Genomic DNA, 21473 nt, shown 5'->3' with positions numbered 1-21473 from the left:
GGGCACAGAGGAACTCAGCAGACAGACGGGAGACCGGGGGGTGGGGGAGGAAGAGATCCCGTCCAGGGTAGGCTCTCCGCTTTTCCCTCTTTTTACCCTGGATGGGATCTCTTCCTTCCCCCCTCCCCCAGTCTCCGTCTCTCTGCTGGGTTCCTCTGCGCCCCCCAACTGGCAACGATCAATTCCAGACCCTCTAACTGGTAAATAGACCTGAGGCCATAAGTGGAATTGGGGTCCGTGGGGTCCGTGCAGGGAGGAGAAGAGAGATTCCTCCCAGCACGAACTCCACTGACTAAAGAGCTTTCACATGGAGGGAGGAATCTCCTGTCCCCCCAGCTCCCTTTCGCCCGCAGCAGAGATCAGGCGGGCCAGAGGAAGCACTTTATTCAGTGGATGCATGCAGGGAGGAGGGGATATATTCGTTCCTGCGCATAGTCCACTGATTAAGGTACTTGCTTTTGCTCGCCCGAGCTCTGATGCCGGCAAAAGAAAAGTCCTTTCCTTCACCTGAATCCCGCCCGAGCTCTGATGCAGGCACCGTGGGGTCCGTGCAGGGAGGAGAAGAGAGATTCCTCCCAGCACACACTCCACTGACTAAAGCGCTTTCACGTGCAGAAACAATAAACTGACAGTTGGTCGGAGGGAAGGTGGGGGTGGGATGGCAGCTGAGTGTCCAAGGAAGCCAACCCAGACAGGCATCGCAGGGCGCAGAGGAATCCAGCAGATAGACGGGAGACGGGGGGGGGGGAAGAGGGAGGAAAAGATCCCATCCAGGGTAGGCTCTCCGCTTTTCCCTCTTTTCACCCTGGACGGGATGTCTTCCTTCCCCCCTCCCCAAGTCTCCCCTCTGTCTGCTGGCTTCCTCTGCGCCCCCCAACTGGCAACGATCAATTCCAGACCCTCTAACTGGTAAATAGACCTGAGGCCATAAGTGGAATTGGGGTCCGTGGGGTCCGTGCAGGGAGGAGAAGAAAGATTCCTCCCAGCACAAACTCCACTGACTAAAGAGCTTTCACATGGAGGGAGGAATCTCCTGTCCCCCCAGCTCCCTTTCGCCCGCAGCAGAGATCAGGCGGGCCAGAGGAAGCACTTTATTCAGTGGATGCATGCAGGGAGGAGGGGATATATTCGTTCCTGCGCATAGTCCACTGATTAAAGTACTTGCTTTTGCTCGCCCGAGCTCTGATGCCGGCAAAAGAAAAGTCCTTTCCTTCACCTGAATCCCGCCCGAGCTCTGATGCAGGCACCGTGGGGTCTGTGCAGGGAGGAGAAGAGAGATTCCTCCCAGCACACACTCCACTGACTAAAGCGCTTTCACGTGCAGAAACAATAAACTGACAGTTGGTCGGAGGGAAGGTGGGGGTGGGGGTGGAGGCTGAGTGTCCAAGGAAGCCAACCCAGACAGGCATCGCAGGGCGCAGAGGAATCCAGCAGACAGACGGGAGACCGGGGGGGGGAGGGGAGAGGGAGGAAAAGATCCCATCCAGGGTAGGCTCTCCGCTTTTCCCTCTTTTCACCCTGGACGGGATCTCTTCCTTCCCCCCTCCCCAAGTCTCCCCTCTGTCTGCTGGCTTCCTCTGTGCCCTGCAATGCCCGGCGCCTCGTGAACATGGGTAGCGGCGATGTGATGCCTTTGCATCCGTATTGAGGTTGGCATGTTTCCGGTGGTGCTCTGGGAGGAGGGGGAATGATGGAGGGGAGGACGGCGGCGCGGCGGCCCGTGCCTAGAGCGGAGCCAAAAGAGGTCCGTGACGGTGGCTCGGAGCAGAACGGGAAGAAAAGGCGCTGCAGGCCTGGGGAGTGGGGGAGCGTGAGGAGCGCTGGTGGTTTGTTTTTGGAGTGGGGGGCGTGACGGGGAAGGGGGTGACTGCGCGGAGAGGCTCAGAGGCAGACCGCGCAAGCTTCCTTTCCCAGCGCACGCCCCTCTCAGCACCGTCCCCATCGACTGCCAGGCGTATCCGCCTCTGAGCCTCTCCGTTTTGTTCCGAGAACGGGCTGCTTGGTGAGAGGAAAGGGAGCTCCCTGGGAAGCGAGAGCAGCGAAGAGGTGATGCAGTTGCAGAATTCCCCGACACTCGCTTTTTTAAAAAACCCAGCCTACCTCGTAGGGTTGTTGTTACGGGGCTAGACTAGGAAAGGCAGCCTCTCTCCCGTTTTCGAGAAAAAGTAAGGATGTCCATCTGGTAGAACAACCACCTGTGCAATTTGGTGGCGATCCGCGAACGTTCAAGCCATGTAATGCGTGGGAAGGCATAGAATAAAGTTAGCATACTTGAAGTGAAATAGGCTTTGGTTATGTTTAGGTTGCATTAGCTAAAATGTGCCAATACCATCCTTGTTGGTAAGAATTGTTGTCATGTTAGAAGAATGACTAAGGCTGACAGCCTAATCTACTCTGTATTAAATAAATAAATGGATGGAAGGAAATGAAAGAATACAGAAAAGGTTGGTGAGGCATTTAGTGGCCTATGGATGAGAATGGTGGCTGTTTAGTAAGAAAATCTGTTTGGAATGTGCATATATATTCATATGTGGCCATAGCAAAATAATAAATAGAAATAAAAAAGCATGAGTGATTTTTACTGTTTTTGATGAAAGTGAGAGGATTAGGGAAGGCTTGGTGCAGCAAGGATCCCACTATCTTACCATTTTATTTTTCTTTATGTACACTGAGAGCATATTCACCAAAGACAAATTCCTTGTGTGTCCAATCACACTTGGCTAATAAACTATTATATTCTATTTTACTCTACTCTATTCATTTCTATTTCAATTCTAACAAGGAGTTTAGCTTCTCTCTCTTGAAAATGTAAGCTGGCATAAGGCATTATAATGCAAGTCTCAAACAGTTCATTTAGTGACCAAAGTTACAATGGCATTGAAAAAAGTGTCTGATCACCATTTTCACACTTAGCGACCATTTTCACACTTAGCGACCGTTGCAGCATCCTCATGGTCACGTGATCAAAATTTTGATGTTTGCAACAGATTCGTATTTATGATGGTTTCAGTGTCCTGGGGTCATGTTTGACAAAATATAAAATTTTTAATCAAGCCCCCCCCCCCCCCCCCCCCGGTCAATGGTGTCCCTCTTTACCAATCTGAAAATCTGGTCACCTTAATTTAAACTCCTTTGAGGGTGAGGAATTCTGCCCATGCCTACGAACCTTGCTTTTCTAGGTCAGGAAACTTGAGGCATGAACTCCACACATGCTCAGAGGCACGAGGGCTAGCAGAAATGGGACAGGCGTACCGAGCTTCCTTCTCTTCCCCTGGTGAACCGAAATCGTAACTGCCCTGCCCAGGACGGGATGGGGGGGAAGACAAATGGGGGCGTAACATTTCCCACGGGAGACCCCCCTCCTCCACTCGCTAGACCCACTCGCTCAACCGGCCGCGTTTCACTCACCGGCCGCCGCCATCTTCCCAGGATGCAACGCGCGGAGTTTCCTTTCCGGTTGGGAAACGAATCTCCTCGCCGAAGCTGGAGAGTTGTAAGACCCCAAGAGGTATAACGACGCCGGTTCCATCACAGTTCCGGTTAGAGGTGGGCCTTTGTCCAAGCGGGGCAAGAGGGGTGGAAATCGTGGCACAGTTGCCTTCCTGTGGCTGATGCTCTGGAGGGGAAAGTGATTGTCAGCACTAAAGCCAGAGATGAATTATAGGAGCCCTAGTCTGGTGCAAAGAATAATAGAATGACAGAATTGGAAGGGACATTGGAAGTCTTCTAGTCCAACCCCTTTTAGAGTAGAAATAGGAATAGAATAAAATTACAGAATGGAATAGAATTTACAGAATAGAATAGAATTATAGTATAGAACAGAATTACAGAATAGAATAGAATAAAATTACAGAATAGAATTACAGAATAGAATAGAATTACAGAATAGAATTATAGAATTACAGAATAGAATAGAATAAAATTACAGAATAGAATTACAGAATAGAATAGAATTACAGAATAGAATAGAATTACAGAATAGAATAGAATTACAGAATAGAATAGAATAAAATTACAGAATAGAATAGAATTACAGAATAGAATAGAATTACAGAATAGAATAGAATTACAAAATAGAATAGAATTACAGAATAAAATTACAGAATAGAATTACAGAATAGAATAGAGTAGATGAATAGTTGGAAGGAACCTTGAAGATCTTCTAGTCCAACCCCTCTGCTCAGGCAGGAAGCCCTAAAGCATTTCAGGCAAATAGTTATCCCATCTCTTCCTAATGACCTCCAGTGTTGGAGCATCAACTTCTAGAGCCATCTGTCCCACTGATTGACTGTTCTCACTACCATGAAATTTCTCCTTGGTTCTAAGTTGTTTCTCTCCTTGATTAGTTTCCATCCGTTGCTTCTTGCCCTGCTTTGGAGAATAGGTGGACCCCCTCTTCTTTGTGGCAGCCCCCCAAGAGTTCATCGCCTTCTTCTGGAATGCTTTTCAGCTTTTCCTTCCAGTCTTTAGCCCTGGGATTTTCTGCTTTTGCTAACTAGGACTGACCCTGCTTTTTTTTAAAAAAATGTATTTTTTGTATTTTATTTTTATAGAAACAATCCATTTTCCATTGATCAGTGTAGCATCTGGGTATAAATATTTTGTGCCAGCATTAAAATATACAACCTTATTCATAATTTAATCTCATTTTAGCTTAATTTCCAATACCGTAAGCATCTAATATTATAACAATCCCATTGTAATTTGTTTGATTCTATTCGTTATATTGACTATTAATACATTTTCTATACTTTCGATCAGTGGTCTCCAACCTTGGCAACTTTTAAGACCTGTGGACTTCAACTCCCAGAGTTCCTCAGCCAGCAAGCTGGCTGAGCTGGCTGAGGAACTCTGGGAGTTGAAGTCCACAGGTCTTAAAGTTGCCAAGGTTGGAGACCACTGCTTTAGATAACTTCTTTTGACTTCCAAGTGTAGACAAAGCGGGCCAACTGGTTTTTGTTGTTTCTTCGTAAGTAACTAATGAGGGTTATTATTATTATTTTATTTTTTTTGTTAACTGCGTCGAAGTCCTCCAAGAAGGCAGGGCGAAAAAGCCGCCCCATTGAAATGAATAACATTTAAAAACTACTGCTCCTTGGAAGAACCGGATATCGTGCTAAGGAATCATTTAGACCTCGGCCCCTTCGAGGAAACGGCGATGGCGTCATCAAATGGGGCCGATATCAGCTGCGAATACGCCGAGGGACTGGGCGGGACGGCAAGCCAGACGACAGAAGTTCCCATCGTCCCTCTCAGAGCGGCCTGGTCCGGTTGCCATGGAGACAGCCGCCGTGCTGCGCGTGAAGAGAAAGCGCGGAGGGTCTTTGCCGGCCGAAGCGCTGGTCCTTGCCAGCAAGCGCTTCCGCAGTGAGGCTGGGGCTGCAGCCGAGGCCGCCTCCTCGCCCGGAGAGGGCGAGGTGGAGAAGACTCTCTTCAAGTTGGTAGCCACTGTAAGCTCGGAGGTGAGGCTTCTTCGCGTGTTTTGGCTGGGATCGTCAGCCAGGAGAATTAAATGTCTATTATTTAGATACCGTTAGTTAATACGCGGTGTGTTTAAGCGCGGCTGGCTGCGGGATTCTGGGTGTTGAAGTCCACACGTCTTAAAACAGTACACAGTAACAGAGTTGGAAGGGATCTTGAAGGTCATCTAGTCCGACCTCCCTGCTCACGCAGGGGACCTGTAGTAGGGATTCAAACCGCCGAACTGCCAACCTTTCTGATCAACAAGCTCAGTGTCTATCGTCTTCAAAGGGCAAAGGTTGATGTGACACTGATCTAAACACAGGTAATGGTCCTCGATTTACAACAGTTCATTTAGTGACCATTCGAAGTTTCCACGGCACTGGAAAAAAGTGATTTACGACCGTTTTTCACACCTACAGCCGTTTGCAGCATCCCCGTGGTCACGTGATCAAAATTGTCATATTTATGACAGTTGCAGCGTCCCTGTGGTCATATGATCCCCTTTTGCGTCCTTCTGACAAGCAAAGTCAAGGGGGAAGCCAGATTCACTTAACAACGCTGTTACTAATTCCAACAACTGCAGCGATTCGCTTCACCAAGGTGGCAAGAAAGGTGGTTCAATGGGACAAAGCTCACTTCACAAATTTCTCAGCAGCATCAATTGTGGGCTTGACTGAGGTCATAAGTCGAGGACTATCTTGTACTATGAACAATTTTTGATTCTTGTAATCTTTCACTGGGCAAAATGGTACATCAAAGGGTAACAATCTTTGAACCGAGGGACTTCAGATGGGTGAACTTACAGAATGTGTCCAAAATCTGGGACCTATGACTCAGGTGGAATTGACATGTTGTAAATTGTATAAAACAGTGTATCATCATCCTCTTTTAAGAATGCCATGATCCCTTGTGGGGTGGAGTTTGGGCAACTGAATGGAACTGAAGGGTCAGATGCCCTTCCTGTTGGCAATGCGGAGGGGTTTTTTTTCTAGCAGATATATTCTCAGTGTGCCCAGAGAGAGAAATAACTGCCTCTCCCTAGTATGAAACAGTGTATGACGTAAACATTACCATAAAGCAGGGTGTGACATTATACAAAATGTCATAAAAGATCTCCTGTGCTGTTGTTTGACAGCAACATATGATTCAACACAAGCTACTTCCAAGGAAGATTAACATCTCTGTATCTCAACTTTTCCAATGAAAGGAGGACATCAGAAGCTCTGACATTGTTAAAGATCATGGAGAAATATTGCTGAATGTATTTCTGCACCTGAGGGCAGGATAAGAAGTAATGGGTGGAAGATCATCAAAGAGAGATCCAACCTAGAACTAAGGAGAAACTTCCTGACAGTGAGGACAATTAATCAATAGAACGTCTTGCCTCTAGAAGTTATGGAAGTTTATAAGGAGAGATTGGACAACCATTTGCCTGAAATGTTACAGAGTTTCCTGCTTGGGCAGAGGGTTGGACTAGAAGACCTCCAAGGTCCCTTCTAACCCTATTATTCTATGTTCTATGCTGATTTTACACAAGACTGGACCAAATTGGCCTGTATACTGTCCCAAATGGGGAGGGGGGAGGTCATTACAGTATCTTGGACTGCCTTTAAACATCCTTCTTTGTTTTAGGGTGGAAGTTGAAAGTAAGTTTGATATAACAAATAATAAATTGTAGAACATTCAGCTTCAGAATGTTGTCCCCCTGCAGGGATCTTGCCCTGGGACACCTGCCCCGTTCCAAATGCACCTATTTTACACACCCAGGAATTATGTATCAAGATTTAATATATATTTTTAATCTTGAATAGATGATTTTTTTAATGATTTTATTTAACATTTATAGGCCGCCCTTTTCCCTGAGGGGACTCAGGGCGGCTTACAATAGTAAGGGAAGGGGAGTGAAAGACAAAATACAGAAAAAAAAAATGTGAGATAACAAAAAGTACTAAAACACAACATTCACTCAGCATTCGGGAGGGGCAAGAAAATTTATCCCCAGGCCTGACGGGCTAGCCAGATCTTGAGGGCTGTGCGGAAGGCCTGGACTGTGGTCAGGGTACGGATCTCCACGGGGAGATTGTTCCATAGCGTCGGAGCAGCAACAGAGAAGGCTCTCCTCCGGGTGGTCGCCAGTCGGCACTGACTGGCGGATGGAATACGGAGGAGGCCCGCTCTATGCGATCTGATGGGACGCAGGGAGGTTATTGGCAGGAGGCGGTCTCTCAGATAGTCAGATCCACTACCATGGAGCGCTTTATGGGTGGTAAGTAAGACCTTGAATTGCACCCGGAGATCTACAGGCAGCCAGCGCAGCTCGCGGAGGATAGGTGTTATGTGGGCAAACCGAGGTGCGCCCACTATCACTCGCGCGGCCGCGTTCTGTACTAGCTGAAGTCTCCGGGTGCTCTTCAAGGGCAGCCCCATGTAGAGCACATTGCAGTATTCCAGCTTAGAGATCACAAGGGCTCGAGTGACTGTCGTGAGAGCCTCCCGATTCAGGTAGGGCCGCAACTGGCGCACCAGGCGAACCTGGGCAAATGCCCCCCTGGTCACAGCCGATAGATGGTGATCAAAACTCAGCTGTGGATCCAGGAGGACTCCCAAGTTGCGGACCCTATCTGAGGGGTATAAGCTTTGCCCCCCCAGCCTGATTGATGGTACGGTGGTCAAATTATTGGGAGGAAAACACAACAGCCACTCGGTCTTGTCTGGATGTCTTTTTCTATTGAAAAACCCCATAGGGGTGAGAGAGGAGAGATTATTCTGCATATCCCAAGGGTGCTTTTTTCAAGAGGCAATTGGACATTCCTGGTTTTTCTTTGAAGATGTTTCGCTTCTCATCCAAGAAGCTTCTTCAGCTTTGAAGACGTTAGCTGAAGAAGCCTCCTGGATGAGAAGTAAAACACCTTCAAAGAAAAACCAGGAATGTCCAGTTATCTCTTGAAAAAGCACCTTTGAGACAACCATGACCTGGATGACTGAGAATCTCCATAAGACATTATACTGAGTAGGGAATTCTGGGAGTTGAAGTCCACACACCTATAAATTGCCAAGGTTGAGAAACACTGCTCTAATCCCAACTGCTAACTGAACTTCTTTAAAATGTCTTTTAGGCCGAACCTGTTGACAAATATGTACAAGAAGCTTTTACCCATCAGAAAGGAGGCCAGATCCTGCGACCTGCTCTAGGGAGTGCTCAAAGAATAATTCAGGATCTTCGTTCTTCAAAGCACGCCAAAAGGCAGGAAAGCCGCTACCGCCTGATCAGTAGCCTCCGTCCAAATATCAGCAATGGAGCAAATGCTGCTCTTGGAGCAAATGAGAAAGAATCTGATGAAAAGAAACAGTCTTCCGTGTCTGAGAAAGACAAAAATGACAGCACGTCTGGCTGCTATAGAGACTTTCAGTTCTTTGATATTATACAGGAGGAGCAGGTGGAAAATGATACATCTGCTTCCCATTTACAGGTTAGTACTAAGTCAGGGACCACCAAAAACCTAAATTAAAATGGGATAAGAGCCACTGATGCAAACACATTGATGCCATCGCAACTACAAGCTGGCCCATAATGTATCTTAGGTTTAGAATAATGTTTTTCACTAGGGCCTCTTACTCATGTACAGTCTCATCTCATAAACTTAGATTGTTTTTGGAGTTTGTTTGTGAGTCCTACTGTAAATGCCGTGACCCGTCAAAAGCGCGGACGGCAAAAGCGCGATCGACAAAATCGCGCCTTTGACGTCATCACAGCGCGACGAAAAAGATCGAAAAATTCAAATAAAAATTAATAAAAATTAAATTAAAGCAAGCCGATTCACATAAAGGTAAGGGTTAGGTTTAGGGTTAGGGTTAGGTTAAGGGTTAGGGTTAGCTTTAGAGCGTTAGCGTTAGCGTTAGGGTTAGGTTAAGGGTTAGCGTTAGGTTTTTCGTTACTTTAACGGTTAGGTTTAGGGTTAGGTTTAGGGTTAGGTTAAGAGTTAGGTTTAGGGTTAGGTTTAGGGTTAGGTTTGGGGGGCTTAGGGTAAGGTTTTCGCTTTATTTTTACATTTTTCGAACTTTTTCGTCGCGCTGTGATGACATCACAGCGCGCTTTTGTCGAGCGCGATTTTGTCCTACGCGCTTTTGTGGTGGAACCGTAAATGCATGGACATTATGTGGTCACACCTGTTTTTATAACGGGACTCAGATTCTGGAATATTTGCCGTAAAGAGTTGAAGCCAATTTTTTCATTACAGTGGAGGATGAGATTCAAAATATTATTCAAACACTCCTTTTAATGCAATAGTTCCCCACAGGGGGGCAATTTGATTTTTAATGGGGGCAATTTGAACCTTGTTTAAACCAAGTTAATGGCCTTTTAGGCTTCCTCTGCTTGAGTAGAGTTCACTTTCTGAGTAAAGTAAGAATTATATGCCCCAGGGGGGCATCAGGATTTTAGAGATACTCAGGTGGGGCATGGCCAAAAAAAGGTTGGGAACCCCTGTTTTAATGGTTTTCATTGCATTAATGTTTTAATTGTATTTTGAAAAATACAATTTTTTAAAAACATTAAAAAATAATTTAAACAGAAATGGAGAATAATTGCAGAAAATTAAAGTATAATGTAAAATATTTCAGTAGCAGTTGGGAAGAAAGGGAAGAAAAAAGGGATATTTGATTTTTTTTTACTTTTTTGTTTTATTTTGTCCTTTATTTCTATCACCAAATCAAATCTCATTTTTAATTTTTTTACTTCAACCCTAACCTCTGTGTAAAACCTTTGTGCTAGCAATAACATTAATTATAAATAACAAAACCGTATTAGGGATTCCGTTGTTTTATATATCCATGTATGTATTCTATTCCTTTCTTTTTCTTTCTGTTTATTTATGGTTTTTTTTTAATTCCATTAGTTAAAAATATGCTTCATGTATTAATAATATTTTAAGTGTTGGTTTAATTGCATTCTATTTTAACTGCATTTAATAAGCTTTCCTGAGCTGTTTAAGGGAGCGGACACTATACAAATATTATCAATGAATAATATGGTTTGTTTGGTTTGGGCTCCATTGTGAATCCAGCTATTACAAAAGTCACAGCTAATATTTCCAGTAACTGATCGGCGAAAGAAGTTGCCATAGATTGTCCACATTTTCACAACAAGATCAGACTTTATGGTTTAGAAGCAAGTTCTAAAAACAGCAAGAGTAACTCAGAACAAAGTGCAATGTGTGAACCAGGCAGTGGTTGTGTTGTAACCGTCTACTGCCCTTTGAGTTCAGATAGCCCTGGGCTAAAATACCTTCTGACATTACGCCACCTCTAGCCACAATAGCCTCTTCAGCAACTTGGAAAGCAAGCAAAGGGACAGTTCCACATTATCTAGAGCGCATCAACACAGGAAAAACCCGGCTACAACTCTACAGCATCTGTGGACTCATTTCTGTTCATGCAGTGACCTCAAGGAGAAAGAAGCTGTTATAATTGTGACATTAATTTAGATGTCATCCACAAACCCTGGTATTTAAACTTTCTAAACCATAGAGTTGGACCACAATATGCCTGGTAATCTGGACAAGATACGGAAACGTTTCGTTGATCAGTGACTCAAAATATCTCTGTGTTCCGTTTTTTAAAAGGGCATTTTTTGGAACTTCTGGTGTTATTGAAAGATCAAATACTGTAGTTAGTGGACATCTGATTGTTGGCCCTTAAAATTATGCATTTCTACCCTTAAAGGTAAAGGTTCCCCCGAACGTGTGTGCTAATTGTTTTCCAGCTCTAGGGGGCGGTGTTCATCTCAATTTCTAAGCTGAAAAGCCAAATATGTCTCTGTGGTCATATGGCCGGCATGGCTCAACGCCAAAGGCACATGGAGCGCTGTTCCCTTCCCACCAAAGGTGGTTCCTATTTTTCTACTTGCATTTTTTATGTGCTTTCAAACTGCTAGGTTGGCAGAAGCTGGGCTAAGTAACGGGGGCTCACTCCGTTACGCAGCGCTTTGGATTTGAACTGCCGACCTTCTGATTGAGAAGCTCAACACCTTAGCCACTCAGCCACCGTGTCCCTTAAATATCACTAAATAATAGCAGTCAAATAGAGCGAAGAAATGTTATAAAAAGGCTCCTTCTTGGCAAGCTCATATCTGGAGATGACAAAAATATAATAAATATGAGATTGAAAGATCAAGTAATACAAGGATTGGAGCTTTTGGTACCCCAAGTTTCTCTGTCCCTTCCCCTCATCTCCAATTCTTGTGAATTGCAAACTGTACCTACATTGGCATTAAATCTAACATTAAAAATGAAGCATTGTGTTCTCTCCGGTCCTTTTATCAAAATTGGCTTCACTTAACACAAAATGGTAACAAGTGAATTCTTGAGAACTCACAAGAACATTGAACTTTGTAACTTTTTGTTATGAGATTCAATAACAAGAAAGAAACTGTGTTGCCCAATTAAACAGTGTTCTATTAAATATTTGCTCATAAATAGGGAAAGAAACAAATAGTTTACTTTTAATGTTTTGTCCAACTTACTTTTAAGTCAAGAAATATAGTGTACTTTAAACATTAAATATTTAAACACACTTTTCTGCAATTAAGTGTGAAAAGGCTAATTTAGAGAGAAGGATTTAATAATTTGGAAAGCTTGTATTAACAAGATTGATGTTGTATATATGATTCCATATACATTGTGTTTATATGATAGAAAGAGAGAGGTAGAGAGAGGGGGGAGTGGGAGTTAACAGGCTGAGATATTGGATAAGATATGCATGTTCTTTAGAGTTGACCAAAAATAAAGGCAAGATAACATTCTAATAATAAGTAAGTTCTCTCTCTTTTTTAAAAAAAGTTCTCTATTGGCTAAAAAAAATATGTAAATCTTAACAGAAATCAGATCCGGATGTCATCCTTTGCAATGCCGTAGAGATGATTCGTGAACGTTTAACAGTATCTGACAACAGTAAAGAAGCAGAGGATTGCTTAAATAAAGAAGAATACGTTTATGATATCTACTGTACGGAAACAGCTACACCGGGGTGGATTGAGAACATTCTCTCTGTACAGCCTTACACTCAAGAGTTTGACTTGGTAAGTAAATCAAAAACAGCATCTTCTAAGGCAGGGGTCAGCAACCCACGGCTCTGGAGCCGTATGTGGCTCTTTCATCCCTCTGCTGTGGCTCCCTGTCGCTGGTCGGCTCCACAATTGAAAGGGCTTTCGGTTAGGACAGGTAGAGGAAAAAGGATGCCGCACTAGGAGGAGACACTATGGTGGCGGGACCGGACTTCCGATCAGCAGAGGAAAAAGGACGCCGTGCTGGAGACTATGAAAGGGTAACTGGACGTCCCCCATCCAGTGGAGCTCCAGGATTGAACAGGGGGCTTCTGGTTAGGACCTTTGTGACTCTTTGAGTGTTTAAGGTTACTGACCCCTGCTCTAAGAGATTATAAAATATAGTGAGGCTTGTTTCTTTCCTCCTTGTACAACATGCTGTATTTCGTAACTTAGAAGTGATTCAACCTATAAAATACAAGTGGTTCGTGTATCTCATTGCCTTACAAGCTTACACTTATGCCTCTGCCTTCAAGATTACTATTGCTAATTGCTTTCCCCTGTAGTGCATTTCTTCTTAAGTGACAGTAGTGTTGTGTGTTCACATGCAGATGGATGAAGAGCACTTCGCCGAAGAAATCTATGACGATGAAGATGATGAGAATAACGAGAACAACTGGCGTAATGACTATCCAGATGAAGATGAGTTTCTTGATGAAGGTGAAGGTGCTATTTGTTGATGATCATATTCGTACACAGGTAGTCCTTGACTTAGAACCATTCGTTTAGTGGCAGTTCAAAGTTACAACTGCACTGAAACAAATGACTTACAACCAGTCCTCACTCTTAAAACTACTGCATCATCTCCAGACATGTTATCAAAATTTGTGTGCTTGCCAACCAATGAAGATTGTAGCATCTTTGTCATGTCATTTCTAGCTTCCAGCAAGGAAATTTTAATGAGGAAAATTCCTTTTGCAACATGCCAGAAGTGGTCATGTATGGCCCAGTTTTATCTCAGTGGTGTTTTACCTAGAGAACAATCAGTAGGAAAAACTTGAATCCTCCTCCTCCTCTCTTAACGACCTCATAATCCCTTGCAGGGTGGAGTCTGGGCAACCAAATGGAGTGCTTACTGGCTGGATGCCCTTCCTGTCGTCAATGCGGAGTTTCTTTCAGCAGATATATTCTCATTGTGCCCAGAAAGAGAAATATCTGCCTCTACTCAGTATTGAACTCACAGCCTCCTGATTGTGAGGCAACAGCTCCACCTGTAGGCCACTGCACCACTCGAAAGTAGGAAAAACTTACTGTATTTTTCGGAGTGTAAGACGCACCTTTTTCCCTCAAAAGAGAGGCTGAAAATCTGGGTGTGTCTTATACACTGAATACAGCATTTTTGGCCTCCAGAAACTCCGCCCCCTTCACCAAAATGGCCTTGCATAGCTTTTAGGAGGCTTTCAGAGAGCTCCTGGGGGCTGGAGGGGGGGGGAAATTGAGCAAAAAAACGGCCTGTTTTTTGCTCATTTCTGCCGTCCCCAGCCCCCAGGAGCACTCTATAAGCCTCCTAAAGGCTATTCATGCCCTTTTTTTGACAAACTAATGGGCCCGTTTTCACGAAAAACTCCTTTTGGGAGGTCTGCAGAGTGCAAAAACTTTTTTTTTAATTTGCCTCTTCAAAATCTTGGTTCAACTTACACTCTGAAAAATACGGTAAATCGATCCAATAAAATCTGTTAAGAGCACAGAATATTTCCCAGTTTTAATTTCTGCCATAAGTCATTCTATGGGAAGGTTAAACAAAGATCCTTAAAATGAATGAAAAAGTAAGAATCTTAAAGTTGTTTTGGAGCAAGTAGAAGAAAGGGTTTGAGAAACCATGTTAAAGAGATGTCAACAAATAACCAGGGGGAAAAAATGCCTCCAAAATCATTCTGGCATCCGGCATCAATTTGGTTTTGTGTTTTCTTCCAGAATCAGAAAAAAAGAGTGGGGACACCAGTGATGAAGACTGTGGATACATCAGACGATCATGGGAGGAGTATGAATCTAAAGTCCTGCAGGAGTTTGACTACGATGGAGTCAAAGAACTGGATTCCGAGTAGCTTGCAGGATCTTTTGTATTTGTGAAACCCCCGTGTACGATGTGGCCTTAGCAAATCGTGGCACCACAGCCCTAACTTCTCACCCTGTTTTTGGCCAGAGCATCTTCAAGTCAAGAGAGAGCAGATTGCCTTAGTGCGCAGCATCTTCTAAAATGAAGTGATCCAAGTGACGTTTGCTATTTTTGGACCTCAACCATGGCATGGTGCAAAAAAGCCTGAAATTGACAGGTAGATTCTGCCATTTTGGGATGCCTGACAAATCCCTTTGGCATGAAAGGCTGAAGTTTCCACAAAAAAGTATTCTAAAAAGATCACTTTTACTACAAGATTGGAAATGTTGCTGTTACCTTATTGAAGTAAATAGTTTTTTTTTCTTTTGCAAGTCTTATTGGATCACTGCCTGTAGAGAGATTAGTACTTGAAAATGATTGTTCAGATTGGAAATTTCTGCACCTTAATATTCCTAGTTGCCGCGTATATATAGTTGATTACATATTAAAAACAGTAATTTATCCCTTTTTATTGTTGTATACCTTCATTAAGATATCAGCCTTGATGTGTCCTTTTAGGAGTTAGTGATATATGATAATTCTTGTTTTTCTTTGCATCGTTTACAAATGTAGTTGTTAAAATGTATAGAATTTGAAGTTTGCCTGACCTTGTTTTCCCTGTAGAAGTCCTCTGAAGGAAAATATTCTTTTTTTAGTCATTATTATTTAGTTGATGCTTTCTTGTATTCCTTAGGTGTTTATTGCGGTGCTCCATCATTGAAGGTTTTCAAGAAGAGACCAGATAAACATTTATTTGGAATGATGTAGTGTTTCTTGCTTGAGCAGGGAGTTGGACTAGAAGACCTCCAAGATCTCCAACCCTATTTTTCTATAATCTATTAGTTTATCAATGTAGACAATGAGTTCCGAGTGAAGTGCTTACAGTTCATAGATAAACATCTCTAGTCCACCCCTTGTACTAATCCTATATGGGGAGAAAATAGAAAACCATAGCTTTTGCTCCATTATACGGGAAAGGACAATGCCAACAAAATAGTACCTTCACGTAACAATTTTTTAAATATAAACTATCAAGCATAGAATATTATCTCCATCCCTTATTTTGCAAAACCTAATTGTGGGATCTTTGGTATTCTCCAAGCTTGATTGTTTTCTTGCAGACCTTTCATTGCCCAACTAGGTAACATCATCAATGCTAGTAGGAAGTGGGATTTGCTCTCATTGCCCTGTCAATGTTGGTGGGCATGGTCTTGATAGTTCCTTCATTGGATTGTTGTTTACCTAATTGTAATGATCTGGACCAGGGGTCAGTAGCCTTAAACACCCAAAGAGCCACAAAGATCCTAACTGTTCAATTCTGGAGTCGCCCGGAAGTCTGGTTCCCCTATCAGAGTCTCCTCCTAGCGCAGCATCCTTTGCTGATCGGAAGTCCTGTTTCCCCCACCCCACCCCCCACCATAGAGTCTCCTCCTAGTGCGGCATTCTTTTTCCTCTACCTATCCTAACCAAAAGCCCTATCAGTTGTGGAGCTGACCAACAACAGGGAGCCACAGCAGAAGGATGAAAGAGCCGCATGCGGCTCCAGAGCCGTGGGTTGCTGACCACTGATCTGGACGTAGGGCCTTACCCCATTCCCCTGTGTTCTTACTCTCGCCCCTTCTTACTGTCTCGGAGTCACAGCTGGGACTGCAGAGATGGTTGTGGTTACGCTATGCAATCACATGACCTTGTAATCCAAGAACTAGCTGTAACTATCATCTTCGCTTCAACAGTTTAACTGGCATTTTGGCAGAAGCAAACTAGAGAAGCTGATCTGTGCCAGCCCCTCGTTGGCTTTACCATCACAGAATTATGGGTCCAAACTCTACAATGTCTCTCATAGAATGGTACTTGGACTCTGCAATTATTGCAGGTAAAGCAGTACGGATGCTCTACTCTCTTTCAATTTGAGTTTACCTTGGGTGACCTGGATACATCTGCACAATTTTCTTACAAGAGTGCTTCAATGGGGTGTCTGGCTTAGCTTCCAAATAAGGTCAAGAGTCTCACACATTAATGAAAAACGAGTTTTCCTTCACAAGCTGATTCATGTGCTCTTTTTTTTTTATTTCCACATGGTGGAATTTTAATTTCCCCCTCTCCAAAGTTCTTGTACATACAGGAACTACAAAATTTGCTGTTGTGACAACTAACTGATCTGGTCAGGAGATAAAACAGTTCAGTCTTTCTATAAAACAATAAAATGCATTTTAACAGCAGAATGGAGTATAAAAACAATCCCGGGTATAGTTTAAAATTTTAATGCCATCCTGTTAAACTAAATAAAATGTTTATTGGCCACATTTCTATTGCACTATGAGACTGAAACCTAATTAAAAAGCACCAAGATAAATGGATGTAGTACGTTTTCAAAGACATTTTTGATCTAATGCGGTCGATTCAAATCATTTGGTTTTCATAAGAACAGAGAGACAAAGCTTCAAAAACTGTTCCTTTCTGGGTTCTTCAGCAATACAATAAATAGCACTCCTCTTATTAGAGTTGATTATAACTGGATTCAAATCTGAAAGCAAATCCAATTTTTGTTTGAATAAAAAAAATGAATAATTACATGTATAGATTGGTTGCTGTTTTTTTAACTACCTTCCATTTATAATAAGTACTTAAGAACACAGTACCAATGATTTTGACAATTAAGCTGTGGAAATTTACACATGCACATAATTAAAAGTGAGCAAAGCTCACAACTGATCAAGGAGCCTCTTCTCAGGTGTAATCCATTGTGAGAGTACTTAAACTTTTATTCTTTAGCACCCATCAGTTTATCCAATTGCATACAAAGGAGAAGCAGAGGGGCGGAGGGATATTTCTACCTTTTTGCTTCTGTGCCTCTAGAAACAACCAAGAGGCACAGAAAGACACAACATGACACATTTTTGAAGAGAGAGTCTGCTTGGGAAGCTAACAAAATGCATGTTCAGAATTGAGGGTGCTTTTCCTAATGAGGTCCAAGCAACCTTTTCTAATAAAATAAAATCATTGATATTGATTTGCAGCTGATAAGGGTGGAAACGTGATCCCAGAGTGAGAAGATATAAATGGACAATCAAGACGTTGATAAAATCAAGTGGACTGTCGGACTACATTGGGCCTGAATCCCTGTTCTTAACCTTTCTCTTGTTTAGACTAAAAACTAGCATAATCAAGTGAGAAACTGTCTTTGCCCCCAAAATAGCTTCACAGTTTCTCCCTATACCACTTTACACAAACTTTTTTCTACTTGCATTAAAGAAAGTGCCTTAAAAATGTGCATTTTTTAAAACTATGAACCCTATTAACTCAGTAATAAAAGTTTTGATAGCTCCTCAAGCCAAGTCCAACTTTTTCATTAAGAATGGTTCTGTATAAAATCCTTAAAAATATCAGGGAGCTGAAGCAGCATGAATTTGACATGTTCAATGCCCAATGTTGGGAGAGAGCCAAATGAACAGTTGTGGTACTTATTATCCTGGTTAAAAATGTTGGCTTCCAAGCCCTAGACTTGTACCCTACTGTGTTGAGTTGATTCCAATTTGATTGACTCCTAATACACTTCCATCTAAACCTCTAATTTGATCAAAGCAATTGAAGTCAGGAAGAGATGACCAGCAGCTTCTGAACATCTTGAGGATATGAAGGATGAAGAATGGAGTTAAACTACTTCTAAAGATCAAGAAGGCAGATAAACCTTCCTAGCATATTCAATCACTTGGGTGGAATAGCTGGTCACAATCATTAGTGCAGGATTAAACAACTGATTGCTTGGTAGACCTGATGAAACTTTCCAATTTTAGTAAGTTGGACAAGATTTTCTTTTTCATTAGACTAATTGTCTAATGTCCATCTTCGGGCACTTTCCTTAAAGACCTTTGATTTTGCTGCTTAAAAACATCGGAATAAAAAAACCGTGGTGATTTATGCCTGAGAATCTTGGTGAGCGTTCTCATTTTTACAAAACTAACAAGCAAAAAGGCAACCAAATTATATCAACCGGGTAAAATCTCCAAATCCAGAAAGAAGATCTGGGCTGCACTGTCATGTCCAGACTTTCATCCGAGCAGCTGGTTGAACTATTCTTTTTCCCCCATGTTTAATTAGATTTGCTTTCTTCTTTTTCTTCAACAGCATCCATTTCCGTCAGAACACAATCACAAAGTAACTGAGTGGATCGAGTGACAGCACCTGGAGAAGGAGCAGATTGGAGATTCAGCCATGGAATTATGAACGATTACTTCAAAGCCGAGTTGCTTGCTAAACCAAGAGGGGCCTCGTATGCCTCAGAACAGAGGATGCTTCTGTTTTTATGCATTTGCTGCAAATCCAATCATCCAGTTTAATTTTTACATAAATTGTAAAAATTTATGTAATTTTTTTCTTTAGTAACAATCTGTTGAGCAGATATTACAATAGCCACAATCACTCCATGCACAGACAGAAACATATGACTAGTTTTTCTTTTTCTTTTCTTTTTTTCCTAATTACTTGGATAGGGATTATTCTTTATACCAGTGTTTTTCAACCTTGGCAACTTGAAGATGTCCGGACTTCAACTCCCAGAATTCCCCAGCCAGCATTCGCTGGCTGGGGAATTCTGGGAGTTGAAGTCCGGACATCTTCAAGTTGCCAAGGTTGAAAAACACTGCTTTATACTATTTATGTTTGTATTAATTGTCATGGATTGCACCAGTGAGTCTAAAACCAATTTCGTTGTATACGTGATATACAATGACAATAAAGGCTATACTATACTATACTAACTTGCAAAAAGGGCAGGATTTCTCTGTAATCCACCACCAACACAAGTTTTTCCTGAGATGAACATTATTCCTTCCTCCGCTGACACTAAATTTAACAGTGGACATGATGTTTCCATCTGCACAAAAACCTATGGACCCAACGATACTGCTTCTTATTTACTTCTATTTACACATTTTTCCCTCAAAAAGAGGCTGAAAATCTGGGTGCGTTTTATACACCGAATACAGCATTTTTTGCCTCCCGAAGCGCCATCCCCTTCACCAAAATGACTGTGCATACCCTTATGGAGGCTTTCAGAGAGCTACTAGGGACTGGGGAGGGCAGTAATGAGCAAAAAATGAGCCTTTCCCCCCCCCCCAGCCCCCAGCACTCTATAAGCCTCCATAAGGCTATGCATGCACTTTTTTTGACAAAAAACGGGCCTGTTTTCACGAGAACAGGTCATTTTTTGCTCATTTTTGCCCCCCACCCCCCTCCAGGAGCATTCTGCAAGCCCCCCCCCCAAGGGTATTCATGCCTTTTTTAAAGGGGGGATTTTTGCAAAAAATGGATTATTTTGGGGAGGTTTGCAGTGCAAAAACTTTTTTTTCCTTTTGGAAAGCTCTTTAACTGATAGATGAGAATTACATTGATCAAGTGCTGTGCCAGCAGAAAACAAAGTCTTAGGTGCTGCAGATTGTCAGCAATTTCCTTCTCCAGCACATGGATAAATGCATCTGGAAACATCTACCTACCTACCTACTCTCTCTCTCCCTCCCTACCTATTGTATTTCTCTGTCTGTCTCTCTGTCTCTCTATCCCTCTATCTACCTATCTACCTACCTACCTACCTATTCTCTCTCTCCTCCCCCTCTATCTACCTACCTACCTACCCTCTTTCTCTACATATCTACTGTATTTCTCTCTTTCTTTCTTTCTCTCTCTCTATCCCTCTACCTACCAATCTACTGTATTTCTCTCCCTCTCTCTATTTCTCTCTCTATCCCGCTACCTACCAACCTACCTACTCTCTCTCTCCCTACCTATCTACTGTATTTCTCTCCCTCTCTTTCTATTTCTCTCTCTCTATCCCTTTATCTACCTACCTACCTAACTATTCTCTCTCCCTCCCTATCTACTGTATTTCTCTTTCTCTCCCTCTCTACCCCTCTACCTACCTACTTTTTTTAAATCTGCCTCTTCAAAACCTTGGTGCGTCTTATAGTCCGAAAAATACAGTAGCTTTGAATTGTGATACAGTTGCAAGTGTAATAAGCTTGACCTCCCACAAGTTCCATGAAAGGATCTGGTCATTCCCAGGGTTAGGCAAGTAGCCTGGAGAAGATTCTTGTAACATACAGTAGCGGCCAAAATTGTGGAAACCTTTTGAGGAAAGTGTATTTTTGAGGTTGGTGACTAATAACACCACATTTCTTTGTAGTACCACCATAAAATTATATATCAATGGAGAGATAATTTAATCAAGAATGTTGCACAACATAGTTTGTTCAAGTATCTGTATCCTATGAAAAGTTAAAGCCAAATATAGCCAGCAATAAAACCCTGTTAATAGAAGCAAACATTCAATCTTGTTTTCACATTGTAACAGCAGCAGTACTAAAAGACTTGGTTCACTCAATGGGAAAAGGTTTTAAGGCCATAATTCATGCTAAAGGTTAGCCAACTAAGTATTAACTGACATGGTGATAATTTTTGTATATCTCATTTCACTTTTCTTCTTTATAACTGCTATTCTAATAGCAAATCCTTCATATAGGTTATTGCATTACATTCTTGATTAAATTATCTTTCCATTAATATATCATTTTATGGTACTACTCCAGCCAATTATTCTACGCTCTTATGAAAATGATCCTTACCTAAGACTTTGCTGACCAAAGGTGGCCTTTTGGATACAGGCAAGTAGACCCCCATGAAGTAGACTGGAATCCCAGAGAGTGCAATTCCAATGCCAATCAGAGAATTAACGGTGTCACTGTAGAGTGGCACAACCACTAAAAAAATCGAGCACATACAGAAGACGATGGGGAAAAACAGGCTCAGCTGGAAAACAGAAAA

At 42.5% G+C, this 21473-nt stretch overlaps 3 protein-coding genes across 6 annotated transcripts in view; 1 reads left to right on the top strand and 2 right to left on the bottom strand.

Annotated features, from left to right (window-relative positions):
- PRMT7 (protein arginine methyltransferase 7) overlaps window positions 1–3494 on the bottom strand; it is a 42242-nt gene extending 38748 nt beyond the window's left edge. The window contains exon 1 of the mRNA XM_087728664.1: window positions 3409–3494. The gene's annotated coding sequence lies outside the window, so the exon portion shown is untranslated. The remainder of the gene's footprint in view (window positions 1–3408) is intronic.
- A 1672-nt stretch (window positions 3495–5166) lies between these two features.
- On the top strand, window positions 5167–18938 carry SLC7A6OS (solute carrier family 7 member 6 opposite strand). 3 transcript variants are annotated; one of them, XR_015698467.1, is made up of 6 exons: window positions 5167–5462; window positions 8580–8933; window positions 12338–12538; window positions 13114–13228; window positions 14477–14963; window positions 18783–18938. XR_015698467.1 is itself a non-coding variant. In XM_087729085.1 (5 exons), the coding sequence occupies exons 1-5, from the start codon at window positions 5172–5174 to the stop codon at window positions 14605–14607; spliced, it is 1092 nt and encodes a 363-aa protein (XP_087585211.1). In that variant the 5' UTR covers window positions 5167–5171; the 3' UTR covers window positions 14608–15127. The 3 variants fall into 3 exon arrangements, 2 of the variants coding, with proteins under 2 accessions (XP_087585211.1, XP_013910126.2); XM_087729085.1 differs by lacking the exon at window positions 18783–18938 and having other exon boundaries at window positions 14477–15127; XM_014054651.2 differs by lacking the exon at window positions 18783–18938 and having other exon boundaries at window positions 5173–5462; window positions 13114–13222; window positions 14477–15127.
- Window positions 16704–21473, bottom strand: part of SLC7A6 (solute carrier family 7 member 6) — a 54613-nt gene continuing 49843 nt past the window's right edge. For both annotated transcript variants that reach the window (XM_087729083.1, XM_087729084.1), the window contains exons 10-11: window positions 21275–21458; window positions 16704–18839 (exon numbers count right to left, since the gene is read on the bottom strand). In XM_087729083.1, coding sequence (XP_087585209.1) covers window positions 18748–18839; window positions 21275–21458 — 276 coding nt within the window. In that variant the 3' untranslated portion in view covers window positions 16704–18747. The remainder of the gene's footprint in view (window positions 18840–21274; window positions 21459–21473) is intronic.

This window comes from Thamnophis sirtalis, unplaced genomic scaffold (genome assembly GCF_051295495.1).
Source record: "Thamnophis sirtalis isolate CommonGarterSnake01/CBP01778 unplaced genomic scaffold, rThaSir2_p1.2 scaffold_14, whole genome shotgun sequence".
NCBI classification, from domain to species: domain Eukaryota; kingdom Metazoa; phylum Chordata; class Lepidosauria; order Squamata; family Natricidae; genus Thamnophis; species Thamnophis sirtalis.
This window is presented reverse-complemented; position numbering and strand designations above follow the sequence as displayed.